Source organism: Homarus americanus, unplaced genomic scaffold (genome assembly GCF_018991925.1).
Source record: "Homarus americanus isolate GMGI-L3 unplaced genomic scaffold, GMGI_Hamer_2.0 scaffold40856, whole genome shotgun sequence".
In the NCBI taxonomy this organism is placed as follows: domain Eukaryota; kingdom Metazoa; phylum Arthropoda; class Malacostraca; order Decapoda; family Nephropidae; genus Homarus; species Homarus americanus.
Window position 1 is genome coordinate 71,450 of NW_024734615.1, and position 25,895 is coordinate 97,344.

A 25,895-nucleotide genomic window follows, 5' to 3' on the forward strand; every position below is an offset into this window, starting at 1 on the left:
CGAGGCAGAGGGCAGGCTACTGGCCCTCAGGTGAGTCACCATCACTGTCATCCACACTTGTCAGGGCCTCCCTGACAAATCCCTCAAAGTCATCATCACTGTCTCTACCTCTGTCACTATCACTGGCTTGGGCTGGCTGTGGTGGGTTGCGGGTGAAGAACTCTGTTATGCTTTGCTGACGGCTGGTGTTTATGTTGTCGTGATAAACCTTGATGTAGGGCTCCATAGTCTGCAACAGCTGGGTAGTGAAGATTTCATACCTGTTTGCGTCAGGGTCGTCGGAAAGGAGGAGCTTGGCTTTCTCGATACACTCGATGGCACCCCTAACATTACTATGGGATAAGCGGCGTTCTTCTTGGGATGACGCGCAACCTGCCTCTTCACTGACGTCATCATCATCTACCACGTCGTTGGTAGTCACATCAGGATCCCTTATCACCTCCAGGATGTCGTCGTTGGTGGTCTCGGAGAAGCCTGCAGCTGTAACACTCTGCGCAGCTTCTCTGGTAAGGTCCACTGCTACTGCAACAGTCTGAACCTCACCAGTCACAGATTGACTCTGCCTAACGCCCGGAACGCCTTGCAACACATGTCTCCATGCGTGACGAACAGTTGCTACAGACAGCTGATCCCATGCCTCCACCAAGAAGTCCACAGCTTTCTTGACATTGAATATTCTCCAGAATTGTTTTAAAAGTACTTGTTGCTCTGCCAACTGTTGATCCTCGTTGTCTTCGCTGTTGCTATCGGTGTTGGTGTCACTCAGGTTACGCAACTCTTCCCTGGTGTTGGTGTAGTCGTTCAGGAGCGTGAATTTTTTAGTAAAGAATGTAGCTTTTACTTTACAGATTAACTCTTGGTCCATGGGCTGTAATATAGACGTAGTGTTGGGAGGAAGGAAGACCACTTTTACGTTGGGGTGACGATCTAACAGTAGGGGCGAGTGACCTAGTGCGTTGTCCAGCAGCAACAAAATCTTGAATGGCACATTCTGTTGCTCACAGAATTTCTTCACATCGGGAACGAAACAGTCATCAAACCAGGAGAGGGACAGTGTAGAGAACATCCACGCCTTACGTGTGGTCAGCCAGTGGACATTTAGCTTGGTCATGTCCATGTTCTTGTAGTCGTGCGGCTTGCGTGCTGTGTGGATCACCGATAACTTGAGCTTACAGGTACCGGAGGCATTGGTGGTAAACAGGACGGTGATGCGCTCCTTCTGCAACTTTCGGCCCTGACACTTGCTGGCATTCTTCACAATGAAGGTCTTGGAAGGTAGTTTTTTCCAAAAAAGACCAGATTCGTCCATATTAAACACCTGGTCGTCGGTGTACTGTTCTTCCTCCATAATCTCACGTAAAAACGGAGGAAATTCCCTAGCCGCAACACGGTCAGCACTAGCTTCTTCACCACCAATGTTGTTATTGGTGATCTTGCTTCTCTTCTTAAACCTCTGTAACCACCCAGAGGAAGCATTAAAGGGTTTGGGCTCTGTAATTCCCATCTTTCGTGACACTGCAGCATACAGTTCACATGCGTACTCCTTAACTGAGCGTGTGTCCACCGCCATGTTCCGTCGCGCCTGACGCACCAAGTAGCTCACAAGTAATTTTTCCGTCTTGAGAAGCACCTGTAGACTTTGTGATGTTCATGTGCTCCTTTATCTTGGCTGCATCCTTCTTTATCGTCCGGATCGTAGATTCGTTCACACCATGCTGGCGCGCCAAATCAACCTGTCTTGTTCCTTTCTCCAACTCTTGGATGATCTTGTACTTCACCTCGTAGCTTAAGGAACGTCGTGTCTTCTTTGGCTTAGTGCGGCTGGGTCCAGGTAAGGAAAGGTTTCTCTCTGGGGGCGGTGGTCCGGCGGAAGCCATTTTACAGAACAATGGATGCACGTTTACACGGTATGGCCTGGAGGGATGAAACTGCCGTGGCTAAGTCAAGCGTCGTCTTACCTCCCTCCCTCCCGCGGGTGGACACGTCATATTACTTTAAACCAATCACAGCTAGCAGCGGAGGGAGGTAAGGATGCATGGCCAATTACAGCCCGATACGTCATATGACGTCACTGATAACGCAACAAAGACACACACTGCGCAACCTACTCGCGCCGCTTACACAACATAGCGGATGGCGGGAGAGATGGCAGGAGGTTTGGATTAAAAAATGGCGCCGCTCACCAGCCGCTCTCCGCTTAAAGGGGTACACGCACCGCGGAATGTGAGCATTCCGGTTTCGGCAGGGTACCGCGTAAACGTGGAAACGCGTAATGTGGGACCGCGTAAAGTGAGGGTTGACTGTATCTGCGGGTCTCCATCGTGAAGCCGTGTGGCGAGTATATGGAGGCCTGAGGGCTGTTGCTAAGGTGAGTGTCAGTGGAGACTATGTTGCAGCTTTTTAAGTAACTTGTACTGTATCAAATTTGCTATTTTTATGCTTTTAATATTGTTATTTAGTACTAGGAGTAATGTATTCAAGTGGATACAGTGCTTGCTTCTTGTTCCAGGGGTTGGTGGTTTAATTACCCTGCACTCCCAATTCACCCAGCTGTAAATGTGTATGTCAGTTTACAACTTGAGGAAGTGAATATTGTTGAGAGCAGGATAGGCCATGCTGCCTCCTTGTGTACCGAAGGCTTAATATAGTGTACTTCTTTTTTTTTTTTACAGGAATTAGCTCACCCGGGCACAGGTCGAACCACCTGCAACGGGGCCTGGTGGGCGAAAAAATAAGAACAGAAACAAATTAAAAATAGGGAAGAAAAAGGTTATACTGTATTAGTCTACACCACAAAGATGCCGGAAAACAGCCTTTTAAAGTGAGACAGATTGTACAGAGGGCAGATTATTAGCCCTCACCTGTATCACTAACCACCACAGAGGCTAGCAGGGCCTCCTTGTCAAACCCCCCAAAGTTCATATCCTCACTATCACTATCACATAAAACAAAACAGGTTCCTGGGCACGAGGGAGTATATCCGGAGACGGGAGACAATGAGACTGACACAGTCAAGGTCATTGACTCATCGCCTCTGGTGGCAGGGCAAGCAAAGTTAAATAGACCAATCACTGCTCGCGGCAGAGGGGGTGCGTGGGTGGTAAGGATACGTGGCCCAATCACAGTCCGAAATGTCATCTGACGTCAGCGGCGACGTAAAAGCGACCTAGCGCCAGCTTGTCCGTGCCGCTTCCCGCATAAATTCAGGAATGTACGCTCGCAACAAAAAGTATCGGTACATACTGTAGTGTGAACAATTTGAGACCAGTGAAGATAGGTATTGGGAAAGGCGAGTTGTTCCAGCCGTATGTCGGCAGCCCTGGTCAAGTGAAACAAACCGTTATAAATAAGGTCGGGAAGTGATAAATAGACAGTATGAAATATGAGGAGCTCCCTGTTAACAAAATTATTTGTGATATTTGTGAATATTGCCACATTAATTTATGCTACCAAATAAACCACTCAACCTGGTCGTCCTGAGGGGTGGTGCAGCGTGGACAGCTGCTCCGTGACCTGTCGTCTGTAGCGCCAGTTTCGAGGTATCGCCGAATCCATCGTGCAGCGATGTTCCTGTGGACACCAACCCACTGGCTAATATCTGTGACGCCGAACCCTTCGTTATGAAGGGCAATGATAGCTCTTCGTGTTCCCTCTGAGGTTTCCATGTCGTCTGGCATGTGTAGATCTCTACTGCTTCATATTGCCTCTGTTTTATACCCATGTTCACCGAGACCGAACCCTCGCTCATCATTCAGTCGACACACAGCAACAATCCGAAAAGAGGAAACACACACTGATTGTCAGCCATATGGCAACACCTAGGGGGGGGGTTATGAGGATACACTTACCAACCTTCCCGACATATCACAGTGTATACGGATCGTTTCGGAAGTCGTCGATCGCACCCTGCACCGATATTTTTTGTTGCGAGTGTACCACATAACTAATAATTGGAGCGTCTGGATAGGTGCCTCGTAAATAACCAACCACGTATAAAAAATCCGCATAAACCGAGACTATACAGTGATCCCTCGGTTAACGAAATTTCGTTTAACGAATTACCTTCCATAAGATTCTTCACTTTTACCAACCAATGCACCCTTCTTCCTCTCCCTTCCTACCTCACAACAAACGTTATAATCTTTACTGTATTTGTGTTGAATCGATGAATTTGATACCACAATGATCCTCTATGAGATATTTCCAATATCATATCCTTAAATGACAAGCTGAATTAGAAGGTACTGGTAGAAGAATTTATTTGAAATACTCTCTAACATTTGATACCATAATATCCTGACCAGTTTTCCCTGTGATAAAGCCATAATTTTGAACAGCATATAACCATACTCATTTTGTACTATAGTAAATGTATAATGCTAAAGAACTAAAATTTTTAACACTTGTGCAATTTATGAGAAGTTTATACTAAAATTAATCACTATCTTGCAAGGACTCCGGGAATGCAAGTTATATTCTCTTCAGTCAAGCATGTGACATTTTATAAAAGAAAACTTTAAGCCTAAAACAAATTCATCCCATCAATCACTATCAACGCCGTCTGCTCCCCCACTGCTGGCTGGGAAGAGGGGGGGGGGGAGTTGTCAACAGTCAGGAGGGGAAATTAATGCTACTCAAGGATTATGAAAGGCAGGGGGTTTAATTTTTTTGCTTATGACACTGACTTGACTTAGCAGAATATAACTTGCATTACTGAAATTCTTGTAAGATAGCGATTAATTTGAGTACAGGCAAACCCCGTTTTTCATAGCCTCGGTATTCGTAACCCGTTTATCCGCAATCAATTTATTGTTACCCATTTCCACTACCGTATTCGCAATAGTTGCCCAGTTTATTCGCAAATTCTTACGAGCAAAAATTTTGAACCGCGCGCCTCAACCGTAGCGTAGGACAGCATGTGTACGCATTCCTCCGCCATACGCTCCTGCTCGCCTCAATCTCACACGTGCTGGCGTGTGTTTTGTGTGATCTCACAGTTGTGTTTTGTGTGATCTCACAGTTGTGTTTTGTGTGATCTCGCAATTGTATTTTTGTGTGATCTCGCAATGCCTAAGCGACCAGCTACTAAAACTCCCAGCAATGTTGCTAAGAGATCACGTGTGACAGTTACGTTGTACGTGAAATTGGATATCATAAAATGACATGAACACGGAGAAAGAATGTCAGTGATTGGGCGCGTGCACGGCTTGGTTCCCTCTACGGTGCATTCTATAGTTAAAAACGCCGACAAGATCAATGAGATGGCTGGGTCTGCAACACCACTGACGGCTACGAAGGCGACGAGGTTCCATGATGCTGAGAAGGAGAGTATAGAGTGGATGTTGAGCACGTGGATTGACGACCAGACCCTGAGCCTTAAAACACATGAAAGATATAACTAAAGATAAACCCAATGTACCTGAGTTCAGTGCCAGTCGTGGATGGTTTGATAGATTTAGAAAACATGCATCAATCCACAACCTAAAATTACAAGGAGAATCAGCTAGCGCCGACCATGAAGCAGCAGAGAAGTTCCAACCGTTTCTCGCAACCATAATTAAGGAGGGCGGGTACACGTACAGTCCTAAGCAAGTCTTCAAATTGGACGAGACCGGACTCTTCTGGAATAAAATGCCTTCACGGACCTACATATCTAAGGAGGAAAAGACCACACCGGGATTCAAAGTAGCCAAGGACCGCCTCACTCTATTGATTGGTGGAAATGCTGAGGGTGACCTGAAGTTAAAGCCTCTGCTTGTGTACCGGTCTGAAACACCCCCATGTTCTGAGTGGGGTTGTGAAGGGACAACTTCCCGTCGTCTGGCGTTCAAACCGTAAGGCGTGGGTGACAGGGTCTGTGATGCACGACTACATGTTCAACTATGTGTCCGGTCACATTAGTCGATATAATAAGGAAAATAATTTTGATGATAAAGCTCCAGGTCATCCACCAGCTATGGCTGACTGGTGTAAGAACATTAAAGTTGTGTTTTTGCCTCCCAACACCACAGCTTTGTTGCAACCCATGGTGTGATGGTCATAATGACATGGCTAGTCTGTTAAAACCTAATAATTCATATTACGCTCCACGCCCACAAAACCTGTAGACCTTTTGAGTCTCCCAGTTGAAACATTCGTTATCTAACCACTTCAGGAGATCTGAGTACAGTACTTTGTTTTCCATGTCGCATTACCGGAGAAACTCAAGTATACCTAAATTCCGCACAGGGTGTTCATGCATTTGAATTGGTAAAAGAACACCCTTGCTTTGAGTCAACTTAGAGATGTCTGATTGCAGATGAAGCATTCAAGATCTGTTGTGACTGATGTTGAAAGCTTCAATTGTATTTACTGTTAGTTTAATTGTTAATATAAGTCAGGGTACAGAACCACAACATTCACCACTATTGTAATCTGTATACACTATGGTAATATCCAAAAGTAGGCAATATATTAAAGTGGCTAATCATGACTGAAAACCACATTATGATTAGTGTACTAACTTGCGCTGTTCCTCATCAGTCCAGGATTGATTGAATGTCTGTGGTTTGCTTCCATCATATAATCTTCCACGTACCATAATCTTTCCATCGTCAGTAACAGGATCTTTGCTTTCCTGTAAGAAAAAATATTGGCTTTGACCTGTTAATCCTCGTCACATCTTATTTTCTTATCCCAAATTTTGCCAACCTAAATCCTAATTGCCTTTCTAGCTCATTTTTGTTAAAAATAGCGATACAGTACAGTACATTTTGGGAGGAAAATAGCATGAGAGTTAAGAAAGCCTCACAGTACATCAGCAGGAAAAACAGACTCCATAGAAAAGGTTCAGTTCAGGCACAAAATAATATAAATAAAACAGAATTTCTGAGGAGTCTAAAAATGTTACCTGGACTGGTTGCTGTGCAGTTAAGTTCTCCTGAAGGACTCTCTTCCGCGTTTTAGGTCTCATTCCTTGTGTGATGGATTTAACATTATATTTCTCCCAATCAATGTGTGGAATCTGAGAGATATGCAAATCTTAAGACACTTAAGCCAAATCATAAAACTGTATAAAAAAATTCTTGACAAAAGTTATACGGTAGTTTCATAATTCAAATATACTGGAGCAGACAAAGGAGAGTCCTGTGCAGTATTACTGAATTGAGTAAACTCCTGTATATTCGAAGGGTTACATGAATCTACTGTGAATCAAAGATATCTTAAAAATGGTACCCACAAAGCAAAATAAGCACCTAGGCCAAAAGGGATAAAAATACTGTACCAGGAAGATCAGCATTCTTGAACAATTTATTACAAATTGAAGCCATATACAGTAATATGCAGATTATGCCATAGTATAACTCCCAAAGGTTATTTTAGAACTTTTGCAACTCATACATCCACCACTCAATATCCATGAACCCTCAGCAGGCTTTCAGCCATCCATTGGTTCAGTTTAATGGTAAAACCAAATGGGTAAATTATTTTTACTGTCCAACCTTGTGTACCTACATCGTGTATTTTCACGATAAAAAATCCTATTAAATCACCATCTGTATATTAATTTTCAATTTACTCCAAAATACATAATTCTGATTTTCATAAACGTTTTTCAGTATTGTTCCAGTATTGTACTTGCACATTACCTGAATAATTTCCTGTGGACCAGGAAGATTCAAAGAATCACCATTTTGTAAAGATGTTACAAACCCCAAGGGGTCTTGGAGCGCTTCCTCTCTAGCCTCTTGAAGTCGCTCCATATCCTAATGTGAAAATATAAAGGTGAGATTTCTTATAACATACTGGGAATTTGAAAACTTGGAATTTCATATAACTCGGCATGGATATGGTCACGGAATATATTAGTATAACCCGGGAAATGCCGAGATATATAAAATTAACAAGGAAAATCTCGGAATATCTGGCCACCTGCATCACCTACTATGCCTCTGTTTCACCTACCATACCTCTGTGTCACCTACCATGCATCTGTGTCATTCTTCGCCTGCAATGCTGGTAACTGTTACTTTTTACATTTAGCAATAACAGTGATCCCTCGGTTAACGAGATTTCGGTTAATGAATTACCTTCCATAAGATTCTTAACTTCGTTTAACGAGCATTCCCTCGATTAACAAATTCCTTACGAGCGGCCCTCAACATGTTTTCGCTTGCACATTAGCTGTCGTGTGAGTCAGCCAATACAGTAATCGGTTCTAGGGCTTAAATTCCTTACCATTTTAGTAAATATCAAGAAGGTTATACTATTCAATCATTTTAAAAGTTTTATATTAAATTCTTTTGTCATTTTAACAATTATTGAACATAATTGAAGTCCAGGAAACTAGTTTTATGCGTGCCAAACAGCCTGTCAACACACCAAACAGGCGTCAGTCTCTGTGTCTTTTCAGTGGAGGTAACATCTTGCTTCAGACTCTCTTCAATATAAATGCTTTTTTTCTGTGTTTTCAGTCAAATTATTGGTCATTTTGAAATACATTTTACATGTTGATGATATATTGCGCAGTGCAGTGTTAATTTAAAGAAAATATTCTTTATTTACAGCAATTAAACTTAAAATATCACGTGTTGAAATTGTTTTTGAATCAAGCATGGGCCCCAAGAAACCTAGAAAAGCGATTTCAATTCAGATGAAACAGGAAATAATTAGAAAACATGAAGAAGGCATTAGAACAAATGTGCTAAGCAAAGAATATGGCATGTCGACAATTCTTGCACAGAACGACAAATTCAAGGAAGTGAAAGTGAGAGACAAATCTACCACAGTAGGGTGTGTCATACGGAGGCGAATTTTTTTTTTTTTTGAGTTTGAAAAATCGGCCCATGGTATTAATGATGTAGTTCTATGTGCAGAATCATGTGATATCTTCAGATTTGAAAAGTTTTCATTTTTTGCTAGGTAAATTTTAACTTGAAATCTTATGAAAATTCAGTATTCCCACCCTTTTACCAACACCACTAAATAGCTTATTTAAAGTAAAGTAAATGTATCAGGTTAATTTATTAGGATGAAAATGATCCAGAATAGTGAAACGAATGATCTTGACACATTTATTAAATTTAATATTCCTTTAGAAAACAAAATCATCAAATACAAAAACCGGTTTTACTACTACGACCCGGTGTTGCTGCACACCATAGAGAACATGTCTTTCTTGCTTCTGTTTCTACTCATCACCTCCCTGCTGACCACCTGAGCTCGGATGTAGCCTTCCTCCTCTCCTGGCTGTACACGTGACTGCTGGCCTCGCTCACTTGCTGTACACAACGCTCTATACTCTCTGGGTGTGCGAGGGCCAGGCAGGGACATGCATGGGGTTGTCCAGGAAAGCTCTGACTTGAACATTGGTGAGGCTGCAGGTAAGAGGGGGCTCACTGCCAGCCTGGATGTTATCCAGATCTATGAGATCAGTGAGGGTCTTGGCACCTAGATTGACTTCAGGAGTCTTCCTGACCCTGAAGGAATCGTCCAACTGATTCGTCATGCCCAGATCCTCTCATAAGTCTCATATCCAAGATCTTTTTGACTGCCACTCTTCTCTCCTCCTCATCCTTACTGCAGAGCATTGTCTGCAGAACTGCCTCGGGATGAGCATACCAGGAAGATCTCCTCACAGTCTGCTCCACAATCTGAACAACCTTCCTTGGCTGACTCCTCAGGAGCTCAAGCTGGAAGAGGCATGCCTCGGACCTTCGGAGACGATGACTTGACCTTGGTGAACCAATTTGGCAAGTAGACACTCACGATGAATTGGACAATAAGTCTCAGGTTATTGAAGGCTGGTTTCCTTTCGAAGTTTATGATGGGCGACCCAGGTCTACCCAGAACCTAAGAGCCGTTGTGAGCCACCTAGAATGTGAGACTGGACCTATCTGCAGGTAAGCAAGTCTATCAGGCATGACCCCAGTTTTGATGGCACTGCAAATCATGTAACCATAGTACTGGTCAGTACTCAGGTCGTCAATGACAGTATGTGCAAGCTCAACGAGTGGAGGGCCAACTGTGATTTTTCAAAGCTCGGATTTATTTCTAACTCAGTGGCAGAGTCCAGCATCTTGCCAAGAGGACCAGACCATCTGTTGTTTGAAAGAGTCTTGCCATCCAGCTCCTGGATCAGATGTCTGAGTGGCAATTCGTTGGTGTGGAGGTCACAAACAATCCAGACCAGCTTCCTCCCAATCTTCCGCTCTATCCACTGTATGACCCCCCCTTGCCACCCTGTGTTCGTGTTGGTGCTGTCCCCTACAATGGCCTGCAGGGTCTGGTCTACGTTCCTCTCTCTGAGCCAGTTCACAATGTTATCTGCCACTATCTCAGCTGTTTTCCTGATGTCATCTTTCTCTGGAGTGAAATGCCACAAATACTTCCCTCCTGGTTCACTGCAGCAGGAGTAATGTTCCTCCTTCACCATGGCAGGGAACAACTTGTCAGAATCTCCAACTTTCATGAACACTTTAGTGTCATCCCTTCTCCATCAAAAAGAACAAACGAATTGATTCCATTTCTCTTACCCTTATCAAGCTCCTCTTCCTGGAGTTACTGACAAGTTTCTCCTGAGCTCTCCTTACTTTGTTATGATCTATCACCAGGTGAACATCATCAGGTGTTATCAAACCACCGTCAATCCAGGCAGCTGTTGCTATCTCTGCAGTTTCTCTGAGACCAGTGTGGTGTCGCATGCTGGCCAGAGCTATGCTCGGGATATCTTTCCTATTTCGAATGTTATGCCTGGAAGGTTTGGGATCATTATTTTCTGGGTTAGGGACAAAGTCACCATTCTCCTGGTCAGCACTCGGATCAGCCATTGGGAAGTCATTAAACTCTGAATCAGCTTGACTCCAATCATCGGCCTTTTTTACCTCACCCTGGGCCTTCTCAAGTCTCTTTTCCTCGGCAACTCTTCTCCTCTTCTGTCTCTCTGTGGCAGCCTCCTGTCTCTTGGACTCCAGAATATCTTGGCTAGAAATCATGAGAGCCCCTATACTGCCAGTCTTCTCTCTCTGTGCTTTGACAAATGCCAGTTCGATCATAGGAATCTTCAGTTCACGCTTGCAAATACAGGAGATGTGGGCCTCGGATTTACAGTCACGATCGCATCAAACTCAGGACAAGAGAACAATTGGAGCTTGCAAGTAATTATGTCAATCTTCGGTCAGTTACTTGCTTAAAGCTGTCATAACTTTCACCGTTTTCCTCTCCCAAGAGAGATATCTCTTGCCTTTTCCCAACTGGCTAGCAGTCTCTCACTAATCTTCTTCTGACTTGTTATGACTGGAGGCTTGAACTGAGCGTTAGCCAGAGTGTACTGTGCCAAGGCAGCTTTGGTCATATCACTGGCAATGTCTTTGTTTGTGTAAGTTCTTTGGTTCTTTTCACTGATTTGCCTGATTAAAACACCGTATCTCAAAGCATCTCTCAATGTAGGCAACTCCGACTTCAGGAGCGCTCTCCCAGACCCAAGATAGTGACTGAGATGGCTGGATTTTTGGTTCCTCGTCCTGACACAAGCAGCCATCGCAAATATTATCAACTTATAAATGCATCAGAATCTGAAACAGAAAAAATATTGTTAGTTGTTAAAGAATGAAGTCAGAAAGCAATGTTCACTATTTAATTGTAATGCACTAATGCAGCTGTACGTTAGATTTTCGATAAATTTCACGCTAAAATTTACCTAGCAAAAGTTTGCAAAATATTGAAACTGAAATTATTTTCTGTTTATATACACTAAAATCTACCAAAAAAGTGATGGGCCATTAGTTTTAGCTGATCTTCCCTCCTATGACACACCCTACTACCACAGTGTTCAAAGGTAGATCCCTAATAGCAGAAACAGAGAGGTTACTTCTCATCTGGATTAGAGAAAAACAGATGAATGGCGATTCAGTTTCTACTGAATGTATTTATGAAAGAGTCAGGGAAATATATGAACATTTAAAGGTAGACCAACCTGGTTCTTCAGGCACAGACTTTGAAGATTTTAGGGCCAGCTAGGGCCGGTTCGAAAGAAAAGAAGTGACATATTTAGTGTTGTTAGGCATGGTGAGGCTGCCAGTGCTGATAAGGAAGGGCAGGCAAAGTTTTTAGTGGAATTTAAAGAACTGATGGATACAGAAAATTATTTTCCACAGCAAGTGTTAAATGTGGACGAAACTGGGCTGTTCTGGAAAAACATGCCCAAAAGAACATTCATCCCCAGAGATGAAGCGTCTTTACCTGGGCATAAACCCATGAAAGACCGTCTCACTCTATTGCTTGGTGCCAATGCTTCAGGGGATTTCTGACTGAAGCCTATGCTTGTCTACTACTCTTGAGAACCTCAGTGTGTTCAAGCAACAAAAAGTGGTAAGAGGACGGCTTGGAGTTTATTGGAAATCCAACCGTAAGGCATGGGTAACAAGACAGCACTTTAATGAATGGGCTGTTGAGGTGTTTTGCCCTTCTGTGAAGAGCTACCTAACCACCAATAAACTCCCTTTAAAGGCTCTTCTCCTTATGGATAATGCCCCTGGTCATGACCCTCAACTTGCCAGAACTTTGGAGTCTCAATTTGCCTTTGTCAAAGTGTTGTTTTAGCCTCCCAACACTACATCAATCATACAGCCAATGGATCAGAATGTGATAAGCAACTTTAAGAAGCTGCACATGAAGAGGTGTCATCAGGCAACTTCCACTGATCCTGAACTAATGCTGGCACAGTTCTGGAAGACACAGTTTAACATCCTGGAGGCTGTAAAATTGATTGTGTCCTCATGGCAAGAAGTCTCCACTAGAACCCTCAATTCTTCATGGAAAGCACTGTGGCCATCAGTAGTCCATGATTTTGAGGGATTTCAGGATGAAACAGAGTTGCACCAGGTGATTGTGTCCATTGGTCAGTCATCGGGTCTTGAAGTGGAGGAGGATGATGTAGAAGAGCTTGTGATGTCTCATGAACAGGAACTTACTCCAGATGACTTACAGCAACTGGATGAGATGTTAGAGGCTGACAGTGGTGAGGAGGAAATGGAAAGTGATGACCATATGAAAGATGTTGTTCACCACTGGGAGAAGTTCAGGAAACTGGCTTCAAGGCACCCAGATGTGGAAAAGTCTGAACTAGCTTTGTGTCATGTTGAGGACACAGTGGTCTCCTTCTTGAAACATCAGTTAATGATGAGGAGGAGAGATGCCCCACAGACAAAAATTGACAGTTTCTTCAGTAAAAGGCAGCGGGAACAAGATGCTAGCCCTCAGCCTTCCACTTCAAGAAGGAGAGAGGATGTTCCTGGTGGAGAATCTGTCAGTCCAGACGTTCCTGACATTTTCATGGAAGGTGACTCACCTTCCAAGAAGCAGTAAAATGCTTCTCCTCCACCTCCACTTCCTTCTCTTCTCCCTTCTCCTCCTCCACCTCCCACTTCAAATTCACATCAGCATCATCATCTGAAGTATCTTGGAACGAATTGTGCTCGCTAACCAAGGGACCACTGTACATGTACACATATATGGATCAAAAAAAATTTATTGTTTTATTTTTGTAGGAGAGGGGAAATGCCTTGATAAGTCGGAATTTGGAATAACTCGGCAAGGCCAGAGCCCCATATGTGCCGAGTTATCGAGGGTTTACTGTAGCTCAAAAGGAAAAGGTAATTTCTCTTGTAATCACTTTAAATATACAGCCACTCCTCGACTTACGACGGGGTTAGGGACCCAAATCCAGGTCGTATGTCGAATTGGTTGGAAGTCGAAAATGCAAAGATAATACATAGAAAATCTAAAATGGGTGTCTCTTTTTCTTCTCAGCACCACAAAACTCTCACTTTTAAGCTTGCCAGCCACTTTAAAGGGAATTACAAATGAAAATTTTGTCAGTAAACAGCGCAATCACTAACGTCAGGACTCGAAAATACGCAATTTGAAAAATTTTTGGTACGACTGGGGCAGTCGTATGTCCGGGTGGTTGTAAGTCAAGCAGGTCGCAAGTCGAGGAGTGGCTGTACACTACTCCCTCACTTTACACAGGTTATCATTTGTACGCCAAAAACTTGTATTGCATGAAGATGATTCACAATTCCATGGATTAAATGACCAAACTCCATGCCACGTAGAGCAGTGTTTATAATGCATGAAGATCATTTAACTTAACACTTTCATGTGCAAATACCTTCAAATTTGCACCTAATTAAGTGAATTCATACAGTCTCACATGCAAACAAATCAAGAATTTTTCTCTTACAAAAAGACAGTGAAAAAATTAATACAGTAGACACTTGCCAAGTAGCCACAGTTTTCGCTCTATACCATTTCACCAACCGCAGCATTTAATTTTATATACTGTATACACGGATTAGTATGGTGTCTTTATCCCTCCGTGGTTCTAATGCATCCCTCCATAAATGTGAGGAATATAGAAAAATAATACAAATAAATATATAAAAAATTACTGCTTCACCATTTGGCAATCATTTCACTAAGGACACAGGAGACAGAAGCGCGTTCCACCCTTCCCCACCCACAATCGTGGGCTAACTTCCGCTGACATAAGAAATGCTTATTCGCTCTATGTTTCTGACCTTATCATATTGTTGTTGTTTTTTGCACATTTTTATGAATGATTGTGTGTGCATTTAACAGAGTAAAAAAAAAATACCTACAGAATATCTACCCTAAAATATGACTTGGCTGAGTAGGGGGAGACCAAGATCCCCTACACCACACTCCCCATCTCTCTCACAATCCCACATATGTAAGAAATGATTATTTTCTTATGTTTTTTACTTTTTTTTTCATATTCTGTATGAATGATTGTGTGTGCATTCAACAGAGTAAAAATAAATAAATAAAAATAAAAATAAATCGTATACTTACCTGAACATACAAGTTGAAAAATAACAATAATACAGCTTGGCTTGATGTAGCTACTAGGACACTCTAACTTGACGACCTGCCAAATCCATGCACACACATGCATTCACTTCACACACGTACACACCCACACTCTTATTTTTCTTATTTTATAGCAACACAACATGCCATCTCCACAGAGATGTACTGTAAATTTTTTATAACTAATTAATTTATATTAAGCTATTTAATGTGTATTTGACTCAAACTTAATTAAATGTACAATACAGGTATTGTTTATTGAAGGAATATGCAACAAGTCTTGCCAACCACAGATTTGCCACCACAGGGTTTTTCAGGAACCTAACCCAACACAGTTGGCGAGGGACTACTGCATTTATAGCCACTGTGTATGTCGTTATACGGTACTGTATTACCAAGTTAAGCAGTCCTGGCTTGATTTAACCCTGACATAACATTACCACTTTTAGGTCATAATACCGTATTTTTCGGCTTGGAAGACGCACCCTGATTTTGGAAATGAAATTCTACAAAAAAAAAAAATTATGTGTTTTAGCCCACCTGGGCACAGGTCACTGACCCACATTGGGGCCTAGGGGTAATAATAATAATAATAATAATAATAATAATAATAATAATAATAATAATAATAATAATAATAGTAATAATAAAGAAAAAAAAATGAAAAAAAAATATCAAGAGTGAGAAACAATATACCTGTATTTATGTTGTGTTGTCAAAGTAAGAGAAACAATTGAGACCGTGCAGAAAGTCAGATCATCAACCTGGGACTTGGTCACATAGCAGCAGGGTCTACCATTAGATAATACATTATGCTTCCAATATCTTCCCTTATTTGGTACATTAGCTGCCTACTACCTGCACCAGTGAAACCGTTGGCACAAGTACACACACACACCTCTTTGAATATCATCAATTCGAACTGTTTATCAGTTGTCATTTTTATCAATTTAAAAAAAAAATCTGTATAAGAAGGTGAAATCTTTAATACAGCGCTCATTTTATACACCTGGTCACCTCCACATCTTAGGGGCTGTAGTGTTTACATTCTTTCTCTTGTTTTTGTCGGTATGACAACGACGGGAAATGTTTTCCAACAGTAGAAGGTAAGCAAATGTAAACATGTACAGTATATCAACGTCTATATAAAACAAAAAATCTTTATTTAAAAACAAAGTAAAAGTAAAAAAACAACTCTTTTTTGCAAAACCAGTGACTGATTGGTTCTACATATAAAACTGAAGAAAATAAGTCCTCCATTGTAGCTGTATTAAAATTAATGTAGAAAAATTAATATGGTTGATTTAAGTAATGTTATTTAATGTTAATAAATGGAACAATGGAAGTAGCTAACAATTAAGGGTAAAAAAAAAGTGAGATCGTGTATGTAAGTGCGCACATGTGTAAACATATCGTCATTACTCTACATAAGAATATGAAAGCAACACTTATTTACTGTTCATATATGTTTCAATTAATGTTTCTAAACTTCTTTTTGATTGAATTATTGTTTATGTGTGCAAATTGAACAATACAATTCATTAATAATACGAAGAATATTAAAACACATGAGGAGACAAGACGTCATTGTTTTTGTTGTTTACAAAACCAGTGACTGACTGGTTCTACATATAAAACTGAAGAAAATAAGACCCTGGTTGTAGCTGTAGTAAAATTAGAATGGTTGTTTTAAGTAATATTATTTAATGTTAATAAATGGAACAATAGAAGTAGCTAACGATAATGGTAAAGAAAAAAGAGAGATCGCATATGTAAGTGCGCACACGTGGAAACATATCATCATTACTCTAAATAAGAATATGAAAGCAACACTTATTTACTGTTCATATATATTTTAATTAATGTTTCTGAATTAAAAAAAAAATTCTACTCACCAGTGGTAGTAAAGTTAGGACAGCCAATGTTGTTGTGTGTGTGTTTTGACTGGGATGACAAAGTTGTATTTAAATTTGGAAGATTTTAATTTTGTGGGGTTTTTACAGTCTAAATGGGTATCCAAATATAAGAGCCTACTGTTAATAGGTGTCCAAATATGAGAGCCTACATATAAAGAAACAAACATTCCTGCATTTGAGACCAGCAGACCTTTAGCAATTCCTCAATAGATGGCGCTGCCGCACCACTGCCATTAGTAAACAAACCACACAGCAGCAAGGGTTTATTTTTTTATTTATTTTTGCAAAATATCAACAATATTAGTTAAATCAATAGTTTTATAGTACTGTATAGAATACTTGTAATTGTTAAGCACTGTAATGAGGTAACAGTCTTTGTAAGGGGCTGATTTCAAAAACCTCTGCTACAACTCATCGACTAGTGTCCTGGAAGACGCACAGTAATTTTCGAGGTATATTTTTGTCATAAAAAGTGTGTCTTTTAAGCCGAAAAATACGGTATATCATCCAAAAAAGCCATAATCCAAAGTTTTATAACCAGAATGAATTTCATCCTGAACTTTGGTGGGTATACAGTACAGTAGGGTCGGGATATATTGCAACTTTATATAACGATTTTTTTTATATCGCGGCTATCAAAATTATCCTATATATAGCGAAAAAAAATTTAATTCACGAGGGAAATCGGGCAGGAAATATTTCAGATGTACCGCCATGGCAAACAAATGCGTTATTTGCTCACCAGAGGTGCCAACGTGGCTGCTCACTCACGTATTCACGCTCGCCCGCTCAGTCTTTCTGAGTGAGTGACGAGAAAGCAGCCGACTCTGCTGCAGATTACGACTTCTAAGGCGAGTGTAAATGGGTTGCGAGTGACGTTTAAAGTAAAGTGAAGATAATGGAAAGCTTAATGGAAAAGATTTAATACTGTAAGCAATATTTTTGGTGTTTGTTGATGTAGGTGTGGGATTGTCAAGTGAGGGTGGCAGTGTGGCTGTAAAGGCCTGGACTTTGAGATATAAATCCCTTGCCGGCCTACTCAGGATCTTATAAAAGGAGTCAAGAACCATGGGTTTCCAAGGGATAACAAACAACAGTTAGAGATTGACATCTCTTTACTACTAAAATAATCACAATAATTGACACCACTCACACAAATATTAAATAAACAAATTCGGGAGACAAACAATTAAGGGAGTCAAACAATTACGGGAGTCAAACAATTAAGGGAGTCAAACAATTAAGGGAGTCAAACAATTACGGGAGTCAAAAATTACGGGAGTCAAACAATTAATGGATATTTCCTATGGCGGCAGCCTGGTGGAATGTTCCGTTGACGCGGTAGTCCGCTCTCAGGGGGAAGGTCCTGTGCAGCTTTTTTACTTGGCGCCGGCGTTGGTGGGCGATGTCTTGCCACACAGGAGAGACGCCAGGGCACGGATGGTGAGTAGGGCGTGGAGGAAGTGGCGATGACGTTACAGCCGCAGTAGTAGTCGGAGCAGGTGTTCGGAGGTTGACAGCCGAATAGTGAAGGACTGGGGAATCAGCCCACGAGCCCCAGGAGCCTCAGATGAGCACACAACCAGAATTGTAACGAACAGCGGGGAGCAAGTACAGCTCTGCTGATGGCTGGGTAGTGTCTGATGTGTGACGAAGCAGCAGGGACCTTCTCACCTCCGTCTACCCCCATAGTGGGGCCGCGAACAAGCAAACGAGCAGCGGACAACCATCCTGCTCGTTACCGCCCTTACAGTGGCGTCAGCTGCTGAGTCTAGTGTTCCTGAGTCTGGTGTTCCTTCATATTGATATTGAAATAGCGTGTTGTTCCCGAGTCTGGTGTTCATTGGTGCTTTAATTAGTAAGAGAGTGAACTCGTTAAGTAAGTTTAGTCACTTTTTTTGGCCTCCAGAACCTAACCCTATTTTCCCCATTGATTACATGTAATTATATATCGCGATTTAGTATAAAGCGAACATCGTTGGGCCCTATCTCGTGGTATATCCCGACCCTACTGTACTGCAATTCACAAACAAATCTGAAAATGCACAATGGCTGATAAATTGGAAGGTATGAAATCAAAAGCGAATGAATTCACCTATAGTAAGAATGTTTAGTGTTACTCTGTATATTATAGAACATAATTACTATACAGTACTGCGCAATGAAACTTTTTTAGTTACCTTAACTGCCTTGGCACGCTGTGCTTGTAGCTTGACCATGGCCTTGATCAACTGCTGGTAGTCTGGGTTATCCTTAAGAGCTAAAGGGTCAGACTCAAAGAAATATTCTCCAACTTCCTCATCTATGTCAGCCAGTGGAGGCAGGTCCTCTATGTTCACTGATCCTTCTTCAACCATACTCAGAACTGCAAAACACGACAACTAGTTTGAACTTTATTTAACATGTAAAAAAAAATAAAAATAAAACACCTGATTATAGCAGGGATGGAGTAAATGCAGTGCTTAAAATTTCTATGAATACAAATGTAAATACAAGGAAGGAGGGAGAAATAGACGAACAATCAGTCAAACACATGCCGAGAAATGTGGTTGATTTTGTAGATGAGTTACACATATATATGGAAAGATTCAATAAACACACAGTGCTGTTAGTGAAGATCACCATCCCTAAACACAAAGCACAGGAGAGATATACTAAAGAAAGCACTCAACCTCAAGCAAGTAACAGAGTAAGTGATATCTCTGTTAGCTGGAACAATTGGTGCAGAGCATTTCTGGGTCGGTCTCTCTCTCTCTCTCTCTCTCTCTCTCAAAAAAAAAAAAAAAAAAAATCCCTGGAATTTTCCAGGTAACAAAAAAATGTTCTCGGAAGTTCCAGAATGATGCACTATTTCATCTCTCAAAGCCGGAAAAAATCCATCATCCCCCGGAATTTTTTGAGTACCGTAACTGATAAATATTCTCGGAATTTCCAGAAACTGAGCATTACATCATCTCTCAAATCTGGAAAAATATGCCTGATTTTCATCTCTTAAACCCAGAAAAAACTCCCCCATCCCTGGAATTTTCCAAGTACTGTACATGGAAAATTTTCTAAGAATTTTCCAGAAAATGTGCCCCTCAGAAATTCATTCCCAAAGCTGGAATTTTCCTGAAAATTATAGCTTTGGGAGTGATTTTCAGAGAAATTTTCAATTCTGGCTATCAGAGAGTTCCGGGTTTCAGGGATTCCAACCAATAGAGATATTACTGTACAGTACAGGCAATGACTGTTCCACGATGGATCTATACACGGTGATTCAGCAAAGAGTACATTAAATTGGAGGATGAAATCCTTGGATAATTCTAAACCACAATGTCTACTGCAGGGGTTCTCAACCAGGGGGGAATTCCCCCCAGGGGGGGAATTCAGGTTTTCAGGGGGAGGGGGGAAAAACTGATTCGGGAGCAAGAGATATGTTCGATGAGAAATCAATCACAGAATTTTGGCCCTTGATGTGCGATTCCTACCCAAAAGTGGCAGAAAGAGCTATCCGTGCATTGCTTCCGTTTGTGTCGACATATCTTTGTGAGTCAGGCTTTTCAACTCTGTTGCAAATTAAAACGAAGCAACGTAGTAGATTAGAGGTAGAAAATGACCTGCGTTGTGCCCTTTCAAGCACTCCTCAGCCTATCCCAGAATTGGCGAAGAAAAAACAATCATAGGTTTCTCATTGACTGTAATCTTCATCTGAATAAAATTAATTACAAATTTACAATATCCTGGTATTCTATTGAACTTTTTGTTTATTGCATTATGCTTCAGTTTGGTCTGTTAAGTAATTCATTATAAATAAAAAAAAAACTATTTTACTTTTATTCAAGTTTTATAAATCCCAACATTTTCAATTGGCATTTAATTTGTAAAACTCCACTATAAAAATAATCCATGTAAAATTGTAAATGTATACCGGTATGTACTAATATGGAAAAAATAAAGGATTTTCATTATTATATGCATATTATTTGGAATGCACTTTTTGAGGCAGACAATCTTGGAAAGGAGGGGGGAATGACATTCTGACATATGGTGAAAGGGGTGCATGGGGCAAACAAGGTTGAGAACCACTGGTCTACTGTATATGGTAAAATGTTAGTTTGTGCATATGCCCACGTGTTCTTGACAGGTGCGAGCAAATTAAAAATAGTCCAGGCATTCTGGAACGCGTCAGACAATCAATGGTACGACATGTACAGGCCTGCATTGAGGCAGAAGGGGGCAACTTTGAACATTTCCTTTAGGTTGTAACAAAGAGGGGTCACACTGTAGAGATCTGTGAATAAATGATTACAAAAACCTACGGGGGTTTCACTTCAAATTCACACTCATTAATACAACATCTTAAATGTATTGTAACATGGAAACTATGCAGAATCTGACATTTTACCATAGAGACATTGTGGTTTAGAATTATCCAAGGATTTCATCCTCCAATTTAATGTACTCTTTGCTGAATCACCCTGTATGTGCTCGATCAGTTTTACAATGTTAAAAAATTAACACCACTTACTGCTATGTGATGGCTAAGATCAGTTTTACGATGATTGCTACCCAAATGTTTTTCCTGCATTGTTACTGCTATGAAAAAGTGATGTGCAGTAACTCGCAATATTCCAAGATACGATGATGCGGGATGCATGGGAGGCTCTGTCCGTCACCGGTGACTGCCAGGCACCCAGAGGATGGTTTGCATGTGGAAGAAGCTATTCTTTGTACATAAAATATTATATACAGTACTGTACCAGTAAATGGTGAGAAATAAATAATAATAAATATAAGAAAATAAAAAATACTACTGCATTAGCATTTAGCAATCTTGTCACTAATCATGAGACGAGCTGAAATCCCCTACACAGCTCCCACCTCCCCTCCCCCCTCTATAATATGTGTTAACTTATGCACAATTAAGAAATTTTCATTCAAGTTATATTTTTGACCTTAAGATATTTTTCATTTTTTCCACATTCTGTATGAATGATTGTGTGAACATGTAACAGAGTAAAAATAAATAAATATATTACACTAAGTCCTCGGGGGATAATTAAAGGCCGCGTCCATAATCTGTTTATTAGCGAAGGTGATAAGGCGGGACAGACATGTCCACAGGGCTTGGCATCTGAGGTGGAACTAACTGTCTAACTCCCGCCGTTGGTGGATCCATACACTGTTGCCAAACCGGCACATATCCCAACAATATCCATGATTCCGACAACATCCTGACAGATTCGTTATAAAGTTGTCACCCAACATGGATTACTATGTGTGACGCATCACCCTCTCTCATCTTGGCGCGCTACGCTTTCTCACGGAGTTTCACAGCGTCCCCCAATCTTTGTTAGGCTTCCATAGCGAACATGCTTGCTTAAGTGTTTTTGCTATAAATACTGTACTGTAACCATTCAAAATGGTTTTCAAGCGCCCATCAAGTGTTAGTGATGCTAGTGTTGTGAAGAAGCAATGCAAGACCATTAGCCTTACTACGAAAATGGAGGGGGAAACCCAGTCAGAGCGAGAAGGGGAGTCCCCCTCGGGGTTTCAGTGACTCGCCACCCTCCTCTCCACCACACACTTGCTCCACCTCTGGCCATCAGTGAGTACAATACAAAATGATTTAGTTTATTTATCTTTTTGGATGTACAGTAGAACGTCGATTTAATGCGAATTGATTTAAGATTATTGATTTAAAGCGACATCCACAATTAAGGACAGTTTTAATTTAAAGCGAATATTTCCTATTTTGCGCGAGTCAATCAAGGCGCATCAAATTTTAAATTTTGCGCCTAATGTTTCCCACCAGACGCGTCTCTGGACACGCTACGTGGCTGCCCACCGCCCTCCCACATCCTCAGTTCTCGTGCTGACGCTCCAGTGAACAGACTTACTGTGTGACACTATCTCTTCTACCACGTGTATCAACCATCGCCATTATATCCAAGAGGACAGCTACTACATCATTAACTACCCCACAGGCCAAGAAATCAAGGCAAGTAATTACACTGGAGCAGAAAATCAAGGTGCTGGAAGCACTGCAGCGTAGAAATGGTGCTTCAAGTGTGGGTTGTCAATTTGGACTGTCGGAGGGCTCTGTCCGCACTATAAAGCTCAATGAGAAGAAAATTAGAGCAGCCTATGCTTCACCAGATGTTGCCAAGGGTAAACTCCACCCAAAGAGTGCTATGTATGGTGAGATGGAAGAAGCACTTAAGTTATGGGTAGAAGACATGCAGCGCAAAATACTTCCTCTCACTGGCCCAGTGCTGCAAAACCAAGCCTAGGAAAACAGTCTCGGATACTTGAAGGGGAAGAGAAGTCCATTAAAGACAGTAAGTTCACAGCAAGTACAGGCTGGCTGTCCAAATTTATCAAAAAGACGGGGCTACGGAATGTGACGCTTTCGGGTGAAGCTGCATCTGTCGACGCGGAGGCGACCGGGGATATGAAGAAAGTTATGAAGGATATAGTGTTAGAAAATGGATATTCTCCTTGCCAAGCGTGGAATTGTGATGAAACTGGACTGTATTGGAAAAGAATGCCCAAGAAAACCTATCTAATGAAGAGTGAAGATAAAGCACAAGGGTTTAAGGTCAGCAAGGACAGACTGACGATTCTCCTCGTGGCGAACGCATAAGGCAACACACGAATGAAGCCACTCGTCATCCACCACTCAGCTAGACCTCGTGCCTTTAAAAATGAGCGCATCTCGAAACTTCCTGTAATTTGGCGATCAAACAAAAAGGCGTGGATGACTTCTGACATTTTCGATGAATGGTACATCAGCCATGCCGCCCCATTCATCGAAAATTAAAAAAAAAATTGAACCTTAGCAACAAAGCCTTGGTTCTCGTGGACAATGCACCTAGCCACGCCAAACACCTGTGCAGTGTGAATAATGACGTAAACTTGACCTTCTTCCCTCCGAACGTGACTTCACTTATTCAGCCACTAGATCAAGGTGTTATTGCCTTGTTCAAGAGATATTATCTCAAGAATACCATGAGGCAAATGGCTGAAGCTATGAACAAGGACAACAATATGACTGCAGCAACGTTTTGGAAGAGCTACACCATCAAAGATGCGATAACTAACATCAAACTTGCATGAAAAAGTGTGCCAGAAACTGCACTAAATGGAGTGTGGCATAATCTATGGCCTGAGGTATTCCATGATTTGAAGGGCTTTGATGAAGGCAAGGACGTGAAATACATTATGAAGCTCGTTAAGGAAGTGAGAGGTGATTCAGGATTTCAAGAAATCTAAGAAGAGTATGTGACTGAACTGCTTGTTAGCATGGAAGATCCTCTCACTTCTGCAAAAAAACACGAGGAAGAAGAGGAAGCGACAGATAAGCCCCAAACAGTGGGGAAGGAACTGACAATTCCTAAGCTGAGGGAGTTTATGCAGCACGACACTTCTGCCACCCAGTCTGCACTGCAACATGATCCTGATATGGAACGCAGTATGCAAGTGGTGGAGGCGTTGAATCGGGCTGCATCTACGTACTCTCAGCTGCAAGATCAACTGATTATGGCCCAGCAACATAAGAAAATCACCTCATTCTTCCATCCATTATCCTCATTAGGTAAGTTTGTTATGAAAATGAGTGTTTATTACTCGGAAAAATAAAAATTAAATTTTGGGTATACGTACAATACAATATGTAATAATTATGTGGTAGAAATTCAATAATTTAATGAATGTTTTCCATTCCTTTAGCTCCTGAGGTAGCTGACCCATCTACGTCTGGGCAGACACGGCCGTCATCCAGTGCTTCCCGCGTGTCAGATGTGTCAACAGCCACACCACTAGACAGTGATGTGGATGATGAGCTGGTTGAGTTTGGCTCTGCATCTTCAGAGGATGAATTGCCTAACTAAAGGTGATTGAAAATCTATTTTGGTAGCCTAAAGTAATTAGAGGATAAGTTGAGAGGAAAGTGAGTCAGACGAGAGGCGGATGGAGTGCGGCACCAGCGACGCCACCCTCTCCCATGAGCCAATCGTTAGTAAACAGACCATTTCGCATCCAGTAATTTTAGCTGTGTTGATTTATGAGTGTTTGTTTTAGCATAATACTACAGCCTGTACAAAACAATGTTTTGTTTAATCTAGGAGATGGGCTGAGGTGCATCTGGGTGTATAGTGTTAAACCTAACCTTGTTTTTTTCTAACCTAACCTACAGTATATTATTCTCTTATTGATTGTTCCCTTCTATATTATGTGTGTGTGAATACCATCATAAAGTTAAGATGTTATTTTTAGTAAAACGTACGTATTGTGTCGGGAAAAAGTGGAGTGTGGGGGTCGGCCCGGTCTCTATTTCAATTAATCCCATATGTTATGTTGTTCACTTTTCGCGTTTCTCGCTTTACGCGGGCCACCGTGGGTTCAATTGACCGCGTAAAGCGAGGGTTCACTGTAATTGTATTTGTATATATTTTTCTCTCCATTGATTTATAAGAAATGGGAATTATTTTTTTGCCAAAATACCAAACTGTTACAACGTTACCTCACAATTATTTCATAACCTACAATAATGCTCCAATACTCAAGCACACTTGCACGGAAACATACGCACTCGCTCGTGAATAATGTCGATTTCATCCCCCCCCCCCCTCCCGCCTTGCCGTTTTTATTAATTAAAAAAAAAATATTACATCAATTACTGAAATTTCGTACTAAAGGTATAGCTAATGCCGTAGTATAAGTATTATATCGCTGTAGATCTTTCAACTGTCATTACCTTTGTCATCTGAGTAGACTTAGCTTATTATATATTTCAAATGACATTTCTTTCGAGTGATTGTTTGCCCGCCAAAAAAGCCTTGTTTTTAATCTGGTTCACCACAGGATCGCATTGAAACTGTGTAGTATCCATTTCATAACATATAATTGAAACATAAACAAATATATGAATAAATAAAACATTATATATAAATTTCTATTTCCAATGCCTCACAGGGAATGTAAAATAAATAATGTCATTAAATAAACTTCATAACACTGTTTCATTTATATAACTTTTTACAGACAAGCATTGACACACACAGCCTAAGGCGCGCACACACACACACACACACGCTACAGGTAGCAGTGAACCAATGATTCTGC

The 25,895-nt window shown here is 41.2% G+C and overlaps 1 protein-coding gene across 4 annotated transcripts in view; it reads right to left on the reverse strand.

The window, feature by feature from the left end:
- Positions 1–25,895, reverse strand: part of LOC121870346 (ZZ-type zinc finger-containing protein 3-like) — a 51,098-nt gene that overhangs the window by 19,050 nt on the left and 6,153 nt on the right. For all 4 annotated transcript variants that reach the window (XM_042372136.1, XM_042372133.1, XM_042372135.1 and 1 more), the window contains exons 2-5: positions 18,968–19,152; positions 7,629–7,745; positions 6,890–7,003; positions 6,504–6,616 (exon numbers count right to left, since the gene is read on the reverse strand). In XM_042372136.1, the coding sequence (XP_042228070.1) occupies positions 6,504–6,616; positions 6,890–7,003; positions 7,629–7,745; positions 18,968–19,144 (521 nt within the window). In that variant the 5' untranslated portion in view covers positions 19,145–19,152. The remainder of the gene's footprint in view (positions 1–6,503; positions 6,617–6,889; positions 7,004–7,628; positions 7,746–18,967; positions 19,153–25,895) is intronic.